This window comes from Numenius arquata, chromosome Z (genome assembly GCF_964106895.1).
Source record: "Numenius arquata chromosome Z, bNumArq3.hap1.1, whole genome shotgun sequence".
NCBI classification, from domain to species: Eukaryota; Metazoa; Chordata; class Aves; order Charadriiformes; family Scolopacidae; genus Numenius; species Numenius arquata.
This window is the reverse complement of record NC_133616.1, coordinates 35,463,022-35,475,784: the sequence shown is the minus strand read 5'-3', so window position 1 is coordinate 35,475,784 and position 12,763 is coordinate 35,463,022. Positions and strand designations below refer to the sequence as shown.

Sequence of the window (12,763 nt, the reverse complement as noted above, 5' to 3'; positions counted from 1 at the left end):
GGAGAACATAGGAATTGATTCTTCACTGTCTTTCAATTCAAAAGCTAGGAACTGTTAAGCAAAGGTAGTAAGACCTAGGTTCAAAACAGGTGGCAGGCTTGTGAAATACCTTTGTAAGGCTATGACTTCAGAATAAAAGGAAGTCTACATGGGATCAAGGGAAGACTGGACTGGTACTTGGAAGAGAGATCTGCTGAAAATCACCAGATGGGCAGACTACATCGAGGCCTGGAATTTCCTGAGTTGCTGCCAAAGGCTGCAAAGTGAGGGGTGGAGAAAAGGATATAGGAAGGAGGGAGGGCTATTTATCCTGTTGTCTCTGCTACTCACTTCTACAGACCAATTTCGGAAACCAGACACGGAAATAAATGACCCTTGAGCTGAACCATTTTGACCATTTTTATGTTTTTGCATCTCTTCTTTTATTTTAATTTGAAATTTGAACCTAGGTGGAAAGAGACATCCTCTGCATGTCTGGACCAAGCTGTTCATGTAACTGCTACTAAGGCATGAGCTGGCTATCTATGCACGCTATCTATAATGCATTCTGGACCTAATATATATACTCTGCCCAACCTGCATATCAGCTATATGGTTAGAACACTGCATATTTTTATTTTTAGTGTGTAGGTATACCAGTCAGCTAGTGCATCCAGGATACATCAGATGTGGTGCACAAACTCCTGAAACATAAGTCTGTATTGCCTTCTCTGATTCACATGGTGGTTGTTTGGGAGTCTGAAAGGGAAGAGGTCTTTGGTTTAACCTAACTGCAGTCTGATGTCGTAGGCCCATAGAAAATGTGTCTGTCTGGGTAATGATTTGCACTGAAAACATAACAAAAAAATCAGTAGACTGAATATTCTGATTATTACTGTATGTTGAAAAATTAAGTGCTATCTGGTAATGGTAACTTTCTGCTGTTTTACAGAAAGAGTTCCAAAACACATGCATATTTGACTGAAACATTTTTTTTATTTTTGCAGGAAAATTTTGAAGATGCCTTTGAAAACATCCCTGTGTAAGTAGGAAGTTTTAAGTGTGTATGTCTGTTAGAAATATTTTTACAGCAATGAAATACTGTGTGCACACCATTCCAGGGAAGCATAACTTTATATGCACTGATTACATTCACATTTTCCAGCACAGTTAAGGTCCCCAAGAGTTGGGAAATGGAAGTGTAATTAGGTTGATATATGTGATGAAGTATTTGTCAACAAATCTGAAAGCTGTAAAGAATTAAAAATAGCAAATTTAGTAACTTCTAGTTACACACTGATGACTTTAGACATTTCTGCATGGTGAAGAAACGACAGCTCAGCATTAATGGAAAAACTTCAGACCACAGTTTATGCAAGACCATCTAAGCAAAGTTTTAAAATGGAAATTGCTGTACCTCATAAGGTACAGGTTATTGTACCTTGTACTGCTGCACAAATGATTTTCCCTAGAGAAGTGAGATACAGTCACTTCTCTGGTGTTAGATTTCATGCTGAAGTAACACCTTACTTAAACTGTGATGGAAACAGATGATGCTACTCATAAGTGGTTTTAGCTTTTCTGTAGGATTTTACTGCATTTTTGTGCCATGAACCGCGTGAGAAAGAGAATTCTAGTGATATCCTCAGACTGCTAAAACCCTTCTAGACCCAGGAGCAGTAGCTTTGGACTGAATTTAATTGCCAAAATTTCCATGGCCTTGGCAAATTATACTTTACAGATTTGCCAGACCCTCTATTTGTATCTCGCCTAGAATAGTAAGGTCTGCTCTCTATGTAAAACTGTAGTGGAAAAATTAAAAATACAGCTTCCTGAGACTGATGGAAGGAAATAAGAATCTGATATATTTGTGTTGAGAACTTTTCATGTTAAGGATTGGTTTTTCTTCCTTTGACTCCCTAGCAGTTGCTGTATGATCGGATAACCTCTCTCTGGCCCTTACCTCACTCAAGAGGGGGAAGGAAGTGATTCTGTACTATTTACTTTAATGCGAATATTTATCCAACACTCATTTCTTCTATGAAAAGGTTTTTTTGTTGTTTGTACTGATACCCGAGTTGGGCATGGATGTTTATTATTGTCATGCAGAACTTCAATTTGGTCTTCCTGAGTTTCTCTCCTGTGCTCTTAGCAGTGTAGAAGTTAGACTGATGTTAGTTTATTATGGCTGGTATTGCTTCTCTCTGTAATAACTGTTATGTTGAAGAGTAAATGTGTGGTGATGGAGAGAATATTAGTGGGACAGAAATTGTGCTGCTACTTAATGTCTGTAGTTGAACAGTTGTCGCTGAGGTTGCTGTCCTTGGCCACTGGCCAAAATTAGTATGTCTGTGCTGTTATATTGTTGAGTGATTCTGGTATATGTGTATTCTAAAACTAACTTGCCATTTTTTCAGGTTTCACAGCCTTTAGTTCAGCCTTTTTCAGTAATGTAGGACCACCCACAGTTCTTGTTCGGGTGGTCCTGCACAAACCTAAGAGAAAGCACAGTGTGAGTAACTGCATTCCCTGACCTCTTACTCACTTTTTCTAAAATATAATGTGGTTATAATGAATCTGATTATTTCAGTTTCTCATGTAGAAAACAAATGCACAAATTCATTTTCATGTCTGAAGTTCTTGTTTCACTTTGTGGAACAGCTACATCAAAAAAACCCAACTTGTATTACATAAGATCCATGAGAACGGTGTTTAAAAAGTCTCTGAAAATACCCTGTAGGATTTGAGCTGATGACTGCATATGTTAAAATAGGCTGCATTAAATGTAGTGAAACTTGCATAGATAGAAAAGGCAGTATCTGTCACCCGTTAGAAGCCTAGCACATTGACTCGCCGTTAAGATGTGCAGTGTGCACTAAATGCTCTTCATAGATAAATGCTCTCCTGTTTATTTGGTTAATCGAGTAATGTGAATATAAGACAGCAGATTTAACCCTGAAGTAATTTAGGGATTAACCTGTGTCTTCAGTGACAGGCCACCAACAGTATCTCACTTTTTGTAATTGTCAGGAAGGTGTGATATCTACTAAAATGCAGCTTACTTTAATGTTATGTTGAATGTTCAGACTCATAAAGGACTCCACACGTCCTTTTCAGGCATGCTTGGTGGTAACTCCCCCAAACAGTTGGCCATTTAAATAATACTTATGGAAAAGTGAGATGCTTTAGTATTAGTTGATGCAAAGGAAGAAAGTATTAAGCCTCTCAAACCCAGCAGGATGCATAAAAGGAAGGACAAATATGTGAGTTTCTCAGCATCAGACTCTGAATGCTTTCATGTTTTGAGTATACATCTGAGTACTATATTTTTTAGACTGACTTAAAGTATGAATAAAGGCGCTATTAGTATTCAAGGGAAAATATTTCTAGTTTTCTGTGCTTTTCTCTGAAGTCTCTAGCTTTATTCCAACTCTTACAATATATGATTTTAGAAATTGCTATGAAATTCTCTAGGTTTTTTGATTGTAACTTTTTTTTCTTCTTTGGAAGAAAAACTTGGAGCTCCATTGGTGGTTTTGATATATATCTTGTCCAATTTGAATAATCTGATTGCAGCAAACTGGCAGAAGATTAGTAATACAAGTCTGATCAGCACCATTCTTCTAAACTATTATGATTTTCTCACTTTAGCGTCTTGGAAATTTTTATTCCACTGTTGTAGTATGAATGCAAAATGGGATTTGGAGTGTATCTGTATCATAGGGCTATAAAAACTTGTGATGGGGGGGTGTCTTTGTTACTTTCACACAATGTTACTGACCTTGAGTAGCTTTCATCAGAGATTTTTCAGCTGGGAGGTTGTTGCAGGCTTTGGTTAGTCAACTTTAGAAAAGGTCTGTAGATTCTTAACCACCCTGGAGAGCAGAGGGAAAAGGAAATTTCTTAGTGAGATAGCTTTGCAAGATTCTCAAAAGCATTAATGACAGTGTCGTCGTCTTGTTATAACTAAATACTTTGATTATCAGTGGCTACAGTAAGTTTTGAATATTTCTGTTGATGTTTTCTTCTGGATTCCCTGTGTGCACTTTAGCTGTTGGCAGAATGTGCCATGAGCACTGAACTAATTGACCTTCATTTCACAGAGATCACTGTCTTATGAACTCATACCTTCCCCCACCGGATGACTCAAGCTTTCCCTGCGCATGTCCTCATGACCTACTTACCTCTCCTTTCCCCTGGCTGCACGTGCGTCCTCCTTGATTTTTCAGCAGGCCAACAAAACAGAAAATTAAGTATTGTACTGTAGATTTCCCCTCAGTAGGTGCCTGTTAAGGTATTTCTTCACTACCCAGATACTGATTTTTAATTGTATCCTGAGTCCATTGCTTCTCTGTCAAATTTATCTGATTGAAACTGGCCAATAGGTTAAAATATTAAGAGCGTGGGGACACGTGTGTGGACAGTTGGCATAATTGTCTTTGAAAATTAAGTTCATAGACGTTTCAGTTTGTCAGTATTTGAGTAATAAGAGTAGGATATTCTCAGCTGGAATACTTGCTGCTGATGACTTGCTCTGTGTTTAGACACAGATACTCTGAAGCTAGGGGAATTGCATAGAAATTTGTGTATTCTTTTGTACGTAGGCAGGATTCTTCACTTGATTAGACTCTCTCCTTTACTCAAGTTCTTCAGAAGGTACAGCTATTTAAAAAAAGTTCCTAAGGAACTGAAAAAAACCCTGGGATTTCTTGTGGAAGTCTTCAATTTTGTCTTCCTTTAGAATCATAGAGTCATAGAATCATAGAATGGCTAGAGTTGGAAAGGACCTTAAAGATCATCTAGTTCCAACCCCCCTGCCATGGGCAGGGACACCTCTCACTAGAGCAGGTTGCTTAAAGCCCCATCCAGCCTGGCCTTGAACACTTCCAGGGATGGGGCATCCACAGCTTCCCTGGGCAACCTGTTCCAGTGCCTCACCACCCTCACTGTAAAGAATTTCTTCCTTATATCTAATCTAAATCTCTTCTCTTCCAATTTAAAACCATTGCCCCTTGTCCTGTCACCACTCTTCCTGACAAAGAGTCCCTCTTCAGCTCTTCTGTAGGCTCCCTTCAGGTATTGATAGGCTGTTATAAGGTCTCCCCGGAGCCTTCTCTTCTCCAGGCTGAACAACCCCAGCTCTCTCAGTCTGCCTTCATAGGAGAGGTGCTCCATCCCTCTGATCATCCTCGTGGCCCTCCGCTGGACCCGTTCCAACAGGTCCATGTCCTTTCTGTGTTGAGGACTCCAAAGCTGGACACAGTACTCCAGGAGGGGTCTCACGAGCGCAGAGTAGAGGGGCAGAATCACCTCGCGAGACCTGCTGGCCACACTTCTCCTGATGCAGCCCAGGACACGGTTGGCTCTCTGGGCTGCCAGTGCACACTGCCTGCTCATGTTGAGCTTCTCATCCATAAGCACTCCCAAGTCCTTCTCCTCGGGGCTGCTCTCCAGCCATTCTCCACCCAACTTGTATTTGTGCCTGGGGTTGCCACGTCCCAGGTGCAGGACCCTGCACTTGGCTTGGTTGAACTTCATGCAATTTGCACGAGCCCACCTCTCCAGCCTGTCTAGGTCCCTCTGGATGGCATCCCTTCCCTCCAGCGTGTCAACTGCGCCACCGAGCTTGGTGTCATCAGCAAACTTGCTGAGGGTGCACTCTATCCCACTGTCCATGTCACCGACAAAGATGTTAAACAGTACTGGTCCCAGTACCGACCCCTGCGGAACACCACTCGTTACTGGCCGCCACCTGGACATTGAGCCATTGATTGTAACCCTTTGGATGCGGCCATCCAGCCAGTTCCCTATCCACCGAGTGGTCCATCCATCGAATCCATGAGTTTCCAATTTTGAGACCAGGATGTCGTGCGGGACAGTGTCAAATGCTTTGCATAAGTCCAGGTAAATGACGTCAGTCGCTCTGCCGTTGTCTACCAAGTCTGTGGCAGTATTGTAAAAGGCCACCAAATTTGTCAGGCACGATTTGCCCTTGGTGAAGCCATGTTGGCTGTTTCCAATCACTTCTTTATTCTCCATGTGCCTTAGCAAGGATTTCAGGAGGATCTGCTCCATGATCTTGCCAGGCACAGAGGTGAGACTGACCGGCCTGTAGTTTCCCGGGTCTTCTTTGTTTCCTTTTTTGAATATTGGAGTTATGTTCCCTTTTTTCCAGTCAGTGGGAACTTCACCAGACTGCCACGATTTCTCAAATATGATGGAGAGGGGCTTAGCAACTTCGTCCGCCAGTTCTCTCAGGACCCGTGGATGGATTTCATCAGGTCCCATGGACTTATGCACCTTCAGGTTCTTTAAGAGGTCTCGAACCTCGTCTTCTTGTACTGTGGGTGGTTCTTCATTCCCAGAGCCCCTGTTCTTGCCCTCCGTGACTTGGGCAGTGTGGTTAGGGCCCTTGCCAGTGAAGACTGAGGCAAAGAAGTCATTCAGTAGCTCAGCCTTATCCATATCCTGGGTGACCAGGTCTCCCGTTTCCTTCCGGAGGGGACCCACAGCTTCCCTCGTCTTATTTTTATCCCTGATATATCTATAGAAGTTCTTCTTGTTATTTTTCACATCCCTGGCTAGATTTAGTTCTGCCTGGGCTTTCGCTTGCCTGATCAGGTTTCTGGTGACTCGGACAGCTTCTCTGTATTCTTCCCAGTCTACCTTTCCCTGCTTCCACCCTCTATAGGCCTCCTTTTTGGTCCTGAGTTTGTCCAGCAGTTCCTTGTTCATCCACGCCGGCCTACTGGCTATTTTGCCCGAGGCTATTTTGCCCGACTTTAAAGTCTTTGGTTGTAGTTTTCAAATTACGTTGGTAGTTTGCCTGAGGGGAAACCTTTCCCCAGTCTAGTGCCACACTGATTATTCTTGACCTTTCCCTGTCTAAAATGAATGGTAGATTTTTTTCTATTAATGATACAATAGTAGAAATTTGGAAACATTACTACATTGAAGCAATGAATTATCAGAAATTCAACCTTTTGGGAAGCTGTATCTATTTTTTTGATTTTGCTGTTGATAACATTTGTCTTAACATTTTCTTATGTATCAATGTTTCAGTCTCTTATTTTGGATAAGAAAGTGGCATTGTTAAAGCTCCATGATGATATGCCTGGCATTCGTTTGAGTGGCTTATTGTAGCTTGGTTATACCCAATTGAATTTAACTAAAATGGACTTTTTTTTATAGAGACTTGTGTTTACAAAGACGGTTGATGTTTACTTACGAGATCAGAGCTGGTTCAAATTCTGTCAGATCAACTTGTTGGTTCAAGAATTTGGAAAGGATGTGTTGAAACCATGTCTTCATAGTATTTCATACACCACTCTGTAATTCTTCATGTGAAATATATATAGAGTAACACTGCTGTGTGTATTGCTCCAGTAAGTGCTAGCAAATGGTTTTGCTAATCTGACTTGGCTTTAACTGGCTTAATTCCCTAAATATTATTGCTTAACTCTAGATACCAGGTTGTGCAGGTTAGATGTTAAAAGGGCAATGAGTTATCTTAATAGGGTAAAATCCTTCCCTAAATCTCTAGTGCTGGCTGTCGTATCTGAGGACAGGTCCAGCAGGAAATCGGTCTTTGCTCCAATGTTCTAAATGGATTAGATTCTTTATCTAGACTCTTTTGTGATTTTCTGCTCATGGTGGCTACTGTGGGTATACACAGCCACTCCCAAACAGGTTTTATAATGAGCCCAAAATACTTACTTTGTAGAAATGTGGAAGGACCATTAAATGGAGTTTCACCTGTAAATGCCGTTCTTCACCCTTTCTTTGGCTTCAGCACCAGTGAGCATTACAGTAGGCTAGTCTGCCATTTTGCTTAAAGCAAGCAGTAGCAGTTCACCTAATGTCTTCTCTGCCAAAGAGAGTTACTAAGTTTTCAAAGTGCTGGCTTGACAGTAACTTTTGATATAGCATCTTCAGCCTTACCAAGAGGATAGGTGGGATGTATGCGAAAATAAATTTGCAATTACATGGTTGTGTTAATGCAGAACTGGTCTCAAACTTGTCATATCTTGTTGTAAAAGCAACCAAGTAACTGAAGACAAATGTTTTATTCTGTTTTGGAAATTCAAGCCTCTGCCAAGAAGTTTTGTGATGGTAAGCGAATTTTTAACAAATATTTCCCTATGTTTCCACTGGAGAGTCTGCTTACTTTTAAGTTTTGAGGTTACCTTGTGAAACAGATTTGCTAACACTGTTACGTGTCAAGCATCTACAGGTTCGAAAACATACATGGATGGAACAGGTTTATGTGTGTTTTCTTCTTTTATTTAATTCTTGCTAAAAATGCTTTGTCAGTACCTGAATTGTGTTGTGGAAAAAACTATGAAATTTTAATTTCCATCTTACTGAACAAGGTAATTCTTAACTTCTATGACTTCCCCCCCCATATATTTCTGCTACCTTATTTTTCCCCCAAATTATTCAGAAATTCTTTTTGTGGAATATAGAGATCCATGTTTTCTGTTGGCAGAGTATAATTTTGTAAAATTACCTCTTCTGTGGTTTTACAGGAAAAAGAGGTTTGAGTTCTTAACAATTTTTAACCATCATTGTATTATGCCTAGCACGTACTGACCTTGTCATTGCTGTTTTGATTTTTGTATGTATTTTATCCTCTGAAATTGTCAATTTGTTCGGAACTTGTATGAAATTTTAATTGTATTTGGATTTCCTTCCATCTCATTTTACATACTGTTCCTTAAAATGTCATCTGTGTGGGACAGGAATAAGTTACCATTGAGTTGTTGTGCTTTTCCATGGGGGTTGGTATGCAGTCTTTTTTTTTTTTTTTTTTTGAGGTAAAGGCAAGATGGTGTTTTCAATTACCACCCCATTGTCAGAGGCTTATCCAAATTAGTAACAACATTTAGAGTAACTGTATTATGGTAGCTGCCTGCGTATGTTTATAGAAGATGCTCTGTAGTCATCATTAGGAAGAAACATAGTAGTCTGCATGACTGCTGCCAATAGTTCATGTGCAGAGGAAGACTTCATGTTGTGCTATTTGTATAGAAATTTCTTCCACCAGACCCTGAGTTCTGGCATCAGTAGAAAGATAGTGAGATCTCATTTAAATACATTTTAAAAATGAAATTGTGAAAAGGTGGAAGGTGGAATTCTGTAGAAAAGTAATATATATGATTTTTTGACTAGTGGAATTACTAGGATTTTTTTTATCTTTATCAATTTCAGCTGAAAGAGGCATATTTCATTGCTATATTGTCATCCTCTTTTGCATTTCCTTTTCCTACCCAAAGCTGGATACTGTTAATCCTTGATCCTACCAAAGTAGCTCTGTGTGGTATTACTGGGGTGATAGATTAAGGGCCAGAAGTGTTTAAGGAAGTTAGAGAAGGTTATCCTTGTAATCTCAGAAGTGTAGTTAAGATTTCAGCTATACCTGCACATGTGTGTGTTTTTGTCAGTGAGTGAAGTTGAACAGCTGAGGAAATGGCCCTAAATTCAAGTTTAAATTCAGGGAGCCAAAAACTTTTAACAGTGCTTGTCTCAATAAGTTTGAACACAAGTTCTGACATTGTCTTAAGGTGGTGAGTAAAAGCTCTGACAACTTAAATGATCAAAGTTTTCTTTTCTTATGTTTGGTCCTTAAGGCCAAGGGAAAAAAAGTCCAGTAAAGGTGGCTTTTTTTTTTAATCTAGTACATAATATTTTCATAGCTACCTGAATATGACAGAGTAGCTACTGTATATTGTCAGTCTCAAGATTTGGAGCAGCAGCAGTAAGACACCAGCTTAATCTTATTAATCCTTCTCTACCCCAAACAGTTCTTGGATTATAAATTGTTTAAGTTTGAGGGGGTTTGAGTGGGCAATAATTATGTCATTCCTCTCTCTTCCATATTTATAGCAACTACACCTTTTGCCTCTGGCGTAAGATTTCTCTGTGTGTTTGTATTTGAGTAAAAGTCTTCAGGCCACACTGCAAATTTTTATATTGGTATTTTCTGTTGACTTTGAAATGCGCCATTCCACCTGTGTCCATAGCTTCTTAGAAAGCAAGAGGGTGGGAGGTGGGAAACAGGAAAGGGGGGACTAAAAAAAAAAAAAAACCAACCCCCTGAACAGAACATCTCAGGGGCATTCTACACAGAACTGCCTGAAACTCTGCATCTCTTCCACACCATGCTACTCTCTTGCAAGCCTTCACTGAAAGGCTGACACACAGAAGGATACCACAGCCTGTTTTTCTGTGATCCAGTGTTTGCCAAAATAAGCTTGTCCTAGTTGAGCCTAAATATTTGTGTTGCTGCTTGTGGCTTGCTCTTCCTTAAGAAATAAATTAACACCATGACAGTAAACTCGTGTAGTGTTTTTTGGGAGGGGGTTCCTGGAGTTTCCTAAAATTTAATAATTATCATGTTGGAATCTTGATGTTGTGCTGGAAGGCATGACCTACTGATCACATCTGTGTTTTCTTTCTTTAAATTCCTTTCAGTGAATTAATGTTTATCCTGTGCTTTAATAACTTCTAGGCTATAATTTGCTCGGATACTGAGAAGGAGGATTGTTTTTAGGGAAAAGGGATTGGAAACCAGATTTGCCACATTCTTAATTTTAAACTTTCAAACCCCCGAAAAATTCTCTGGTATGTGGTCTTTAACAACGTTGTGTTTGGGTTGTTTTTTGGTTTGTTGCATTTTTGGGAAACAACCTGAGCAGAAAGTGGCTTTGAGTGTGTTCTAGTGGGTTTTTCTTTAAGACAGTCCAGGGAAAATCTTTTAAATGTGTGTTGATACTTGCAGACAGACAGCTTACTTTTTGTCAGTTTTGCTGAAACATACTGTTGACTCTTGCTTAGCTTTTACTGGGAAGTACTTTTCTGAGGCCTCAGGTGTGGACTGTCTTCAATTTAGCTTAGTTAAAGACAGCACATTGTATGTTTGTGTGTGAACTGAGCTGATTTTTATGTGACTGCTCAACCTTGATTCAAAACTGATTTACCTTTCATGTGCAATCAGAATGAGAGAAATCCTGGCACTTTTGACTCTCTCTGCCCCAAATAATGGTAATATAATAAGTGAAAGTATACATAAGCATTGCTTCGAAGTCATGTGGTGGAGAACTCGGATATCTCTGAATTCCTTGGTCTTCAACACTGTCAGGCACAATTTCAGAGTAAAGGTAGGAACATCCTGATTTTTAAAGGTGCTGTTGTCCATAAGTTACAGCTGTCCGTCTCATCTGTCCTGCAAAGCTTGTCTTACCTGACCATAGCCTTTGGTTTCCTCAGGTATTTTAAGAAAGACTCTGTAACTCTTTCTTAGTGTGTTGCATTCTTACTTGTATTTCCCGAAGTAAATTTTTTAAGTAGATTGATTTGAAGTGTTACCGCTTGGATTACTTAGCCTCCATCTGAAATGGGTAAAAGCAAATCTATAGTTTCCTACATTGTGTTTCAAAGGCTTTCTTTGAGGCATTTTTTATTAATAGATCTCAGTTCATGACAGCAAACATAGCTAGGAATAGGTGCTGTTAGCCCAGGGGGTACAGCTTTAAAGAATACTTTTCAAAGGTAACGATGGGGGATGTAGTTTAATTTTCTGCTGCTTAGCTCCCATGTGCTGAGCTTTCCCATATCCCATCTGGAGAGATTAGACCAAGGGGATGAAACTATCTCTGTTGCAGCTGTTTTGTTTCTGACTCCTACTTCCTCCTATTGCTGCTGATATTAGTGAAGATAACTGTTTATTAGCTGCCTGCGCTGTTGATTTATTTTGGTTATGAGACAAAAATTTAGATTTCTGGGGGAAAAATTTCAAGGGGTTAATAAATAAAACAATATTTACGTTGATTTTTTTGACTACTACCAAATAATGAAAATCAAGCATAAGCTAGTTAGCTTTCTTCAGTGCTGCTTGCTACCAACTCTTATGTGTTTGATCTATTTTTACTGCAGCTGCATTAGTACACTTTACCTTTTCTGCCTCACTTCAATTATAGCATCTTTTCTGTTTTTTTAATTTTTTTTTTATTTTTTATTTAGGAGGTAACTCCCTGAGGTGCTTCCCTTTTTGCCTTTAAATATAAATCACTTTACGTTCTTTATGTCTCCATTTTCTCCTTGCAGTTAGGAGTGATGGATTAGAATTAGGCTGCAGCACAGATTGGGAAAATCTCCCAGCATCCTCTTCCCGCAAAGGCATCAGCTTCCAGCATTGACTGTAGCTGCTGCCACTCTAACTGACATTTCTTTTGAATTCAGCTATGGAGAGTGCCTGTGATGCCAGCTGCTGGCTTGTGAACTTTTACCCTTCTATTGTTTTTGCTTGATAACTCGTTAATGAAACCGTATGGATGTTGAGAAATAAAACAGAATCAGTTTTCTCTTTATGCTTTTCTTCTGTGGTTTTTTTTTTGTGTATGTGTCCGTGCGGTGGAAAAAGAACAGAGTGAAAGAAGCAGCACTTATTTTTGCAAAAGGATTGCACTTACATACCTGAAGTTAACTGAATTAATCCTGTAAGTATATTATCGCTGCTGCATACTAGTCCTTGAAATCTTGAATGTGGTGGTCAGATGTATGGGGTTTTATCTGTGAAAATTTACTTTGGCAGGTATTTTGAACACTTAGATGTAAAAAAAAATTTGTAGTTTATTTCCTTGAAGAGGAGAGAAGGATGATATATTCACAATGGGTTTATGAAATAATTGTTTCCCTCTGCAATTTGCAGTGATGAACAATGCTTTTAGAGAGCAGGAGCTTCTCTGCTGATGTCACTGCTTAATCAGCTTGGATGCAGTAGGCT

At 39.6% G+C, this 12,763-nt stretch overlaps 1 protein-coding gene across 1 annotated transcript in view; it reads left to right on the top strand.

The window, feature by feature from the left end:
• The window catches only part of TTC39B (tetratricopeptide repeat domain 39B), a 79,087-nt gene that overhangs the window by 24,875 nt on the left and 41,449 nt on the right, over nucleotides 1-12,763 (top strand). Inside the window, exon 2 of the mRNA XM_074165876.1 lies at nucleotides 987-1,021. Within this exon, the coding sequence (XP_074021977.1) occupies nucleotides 987-1,021 (35 nt within the window). The remainder of the gene's footprint in view (nucleotides 1-986; nucleotides 1,022-12,763) is intronic.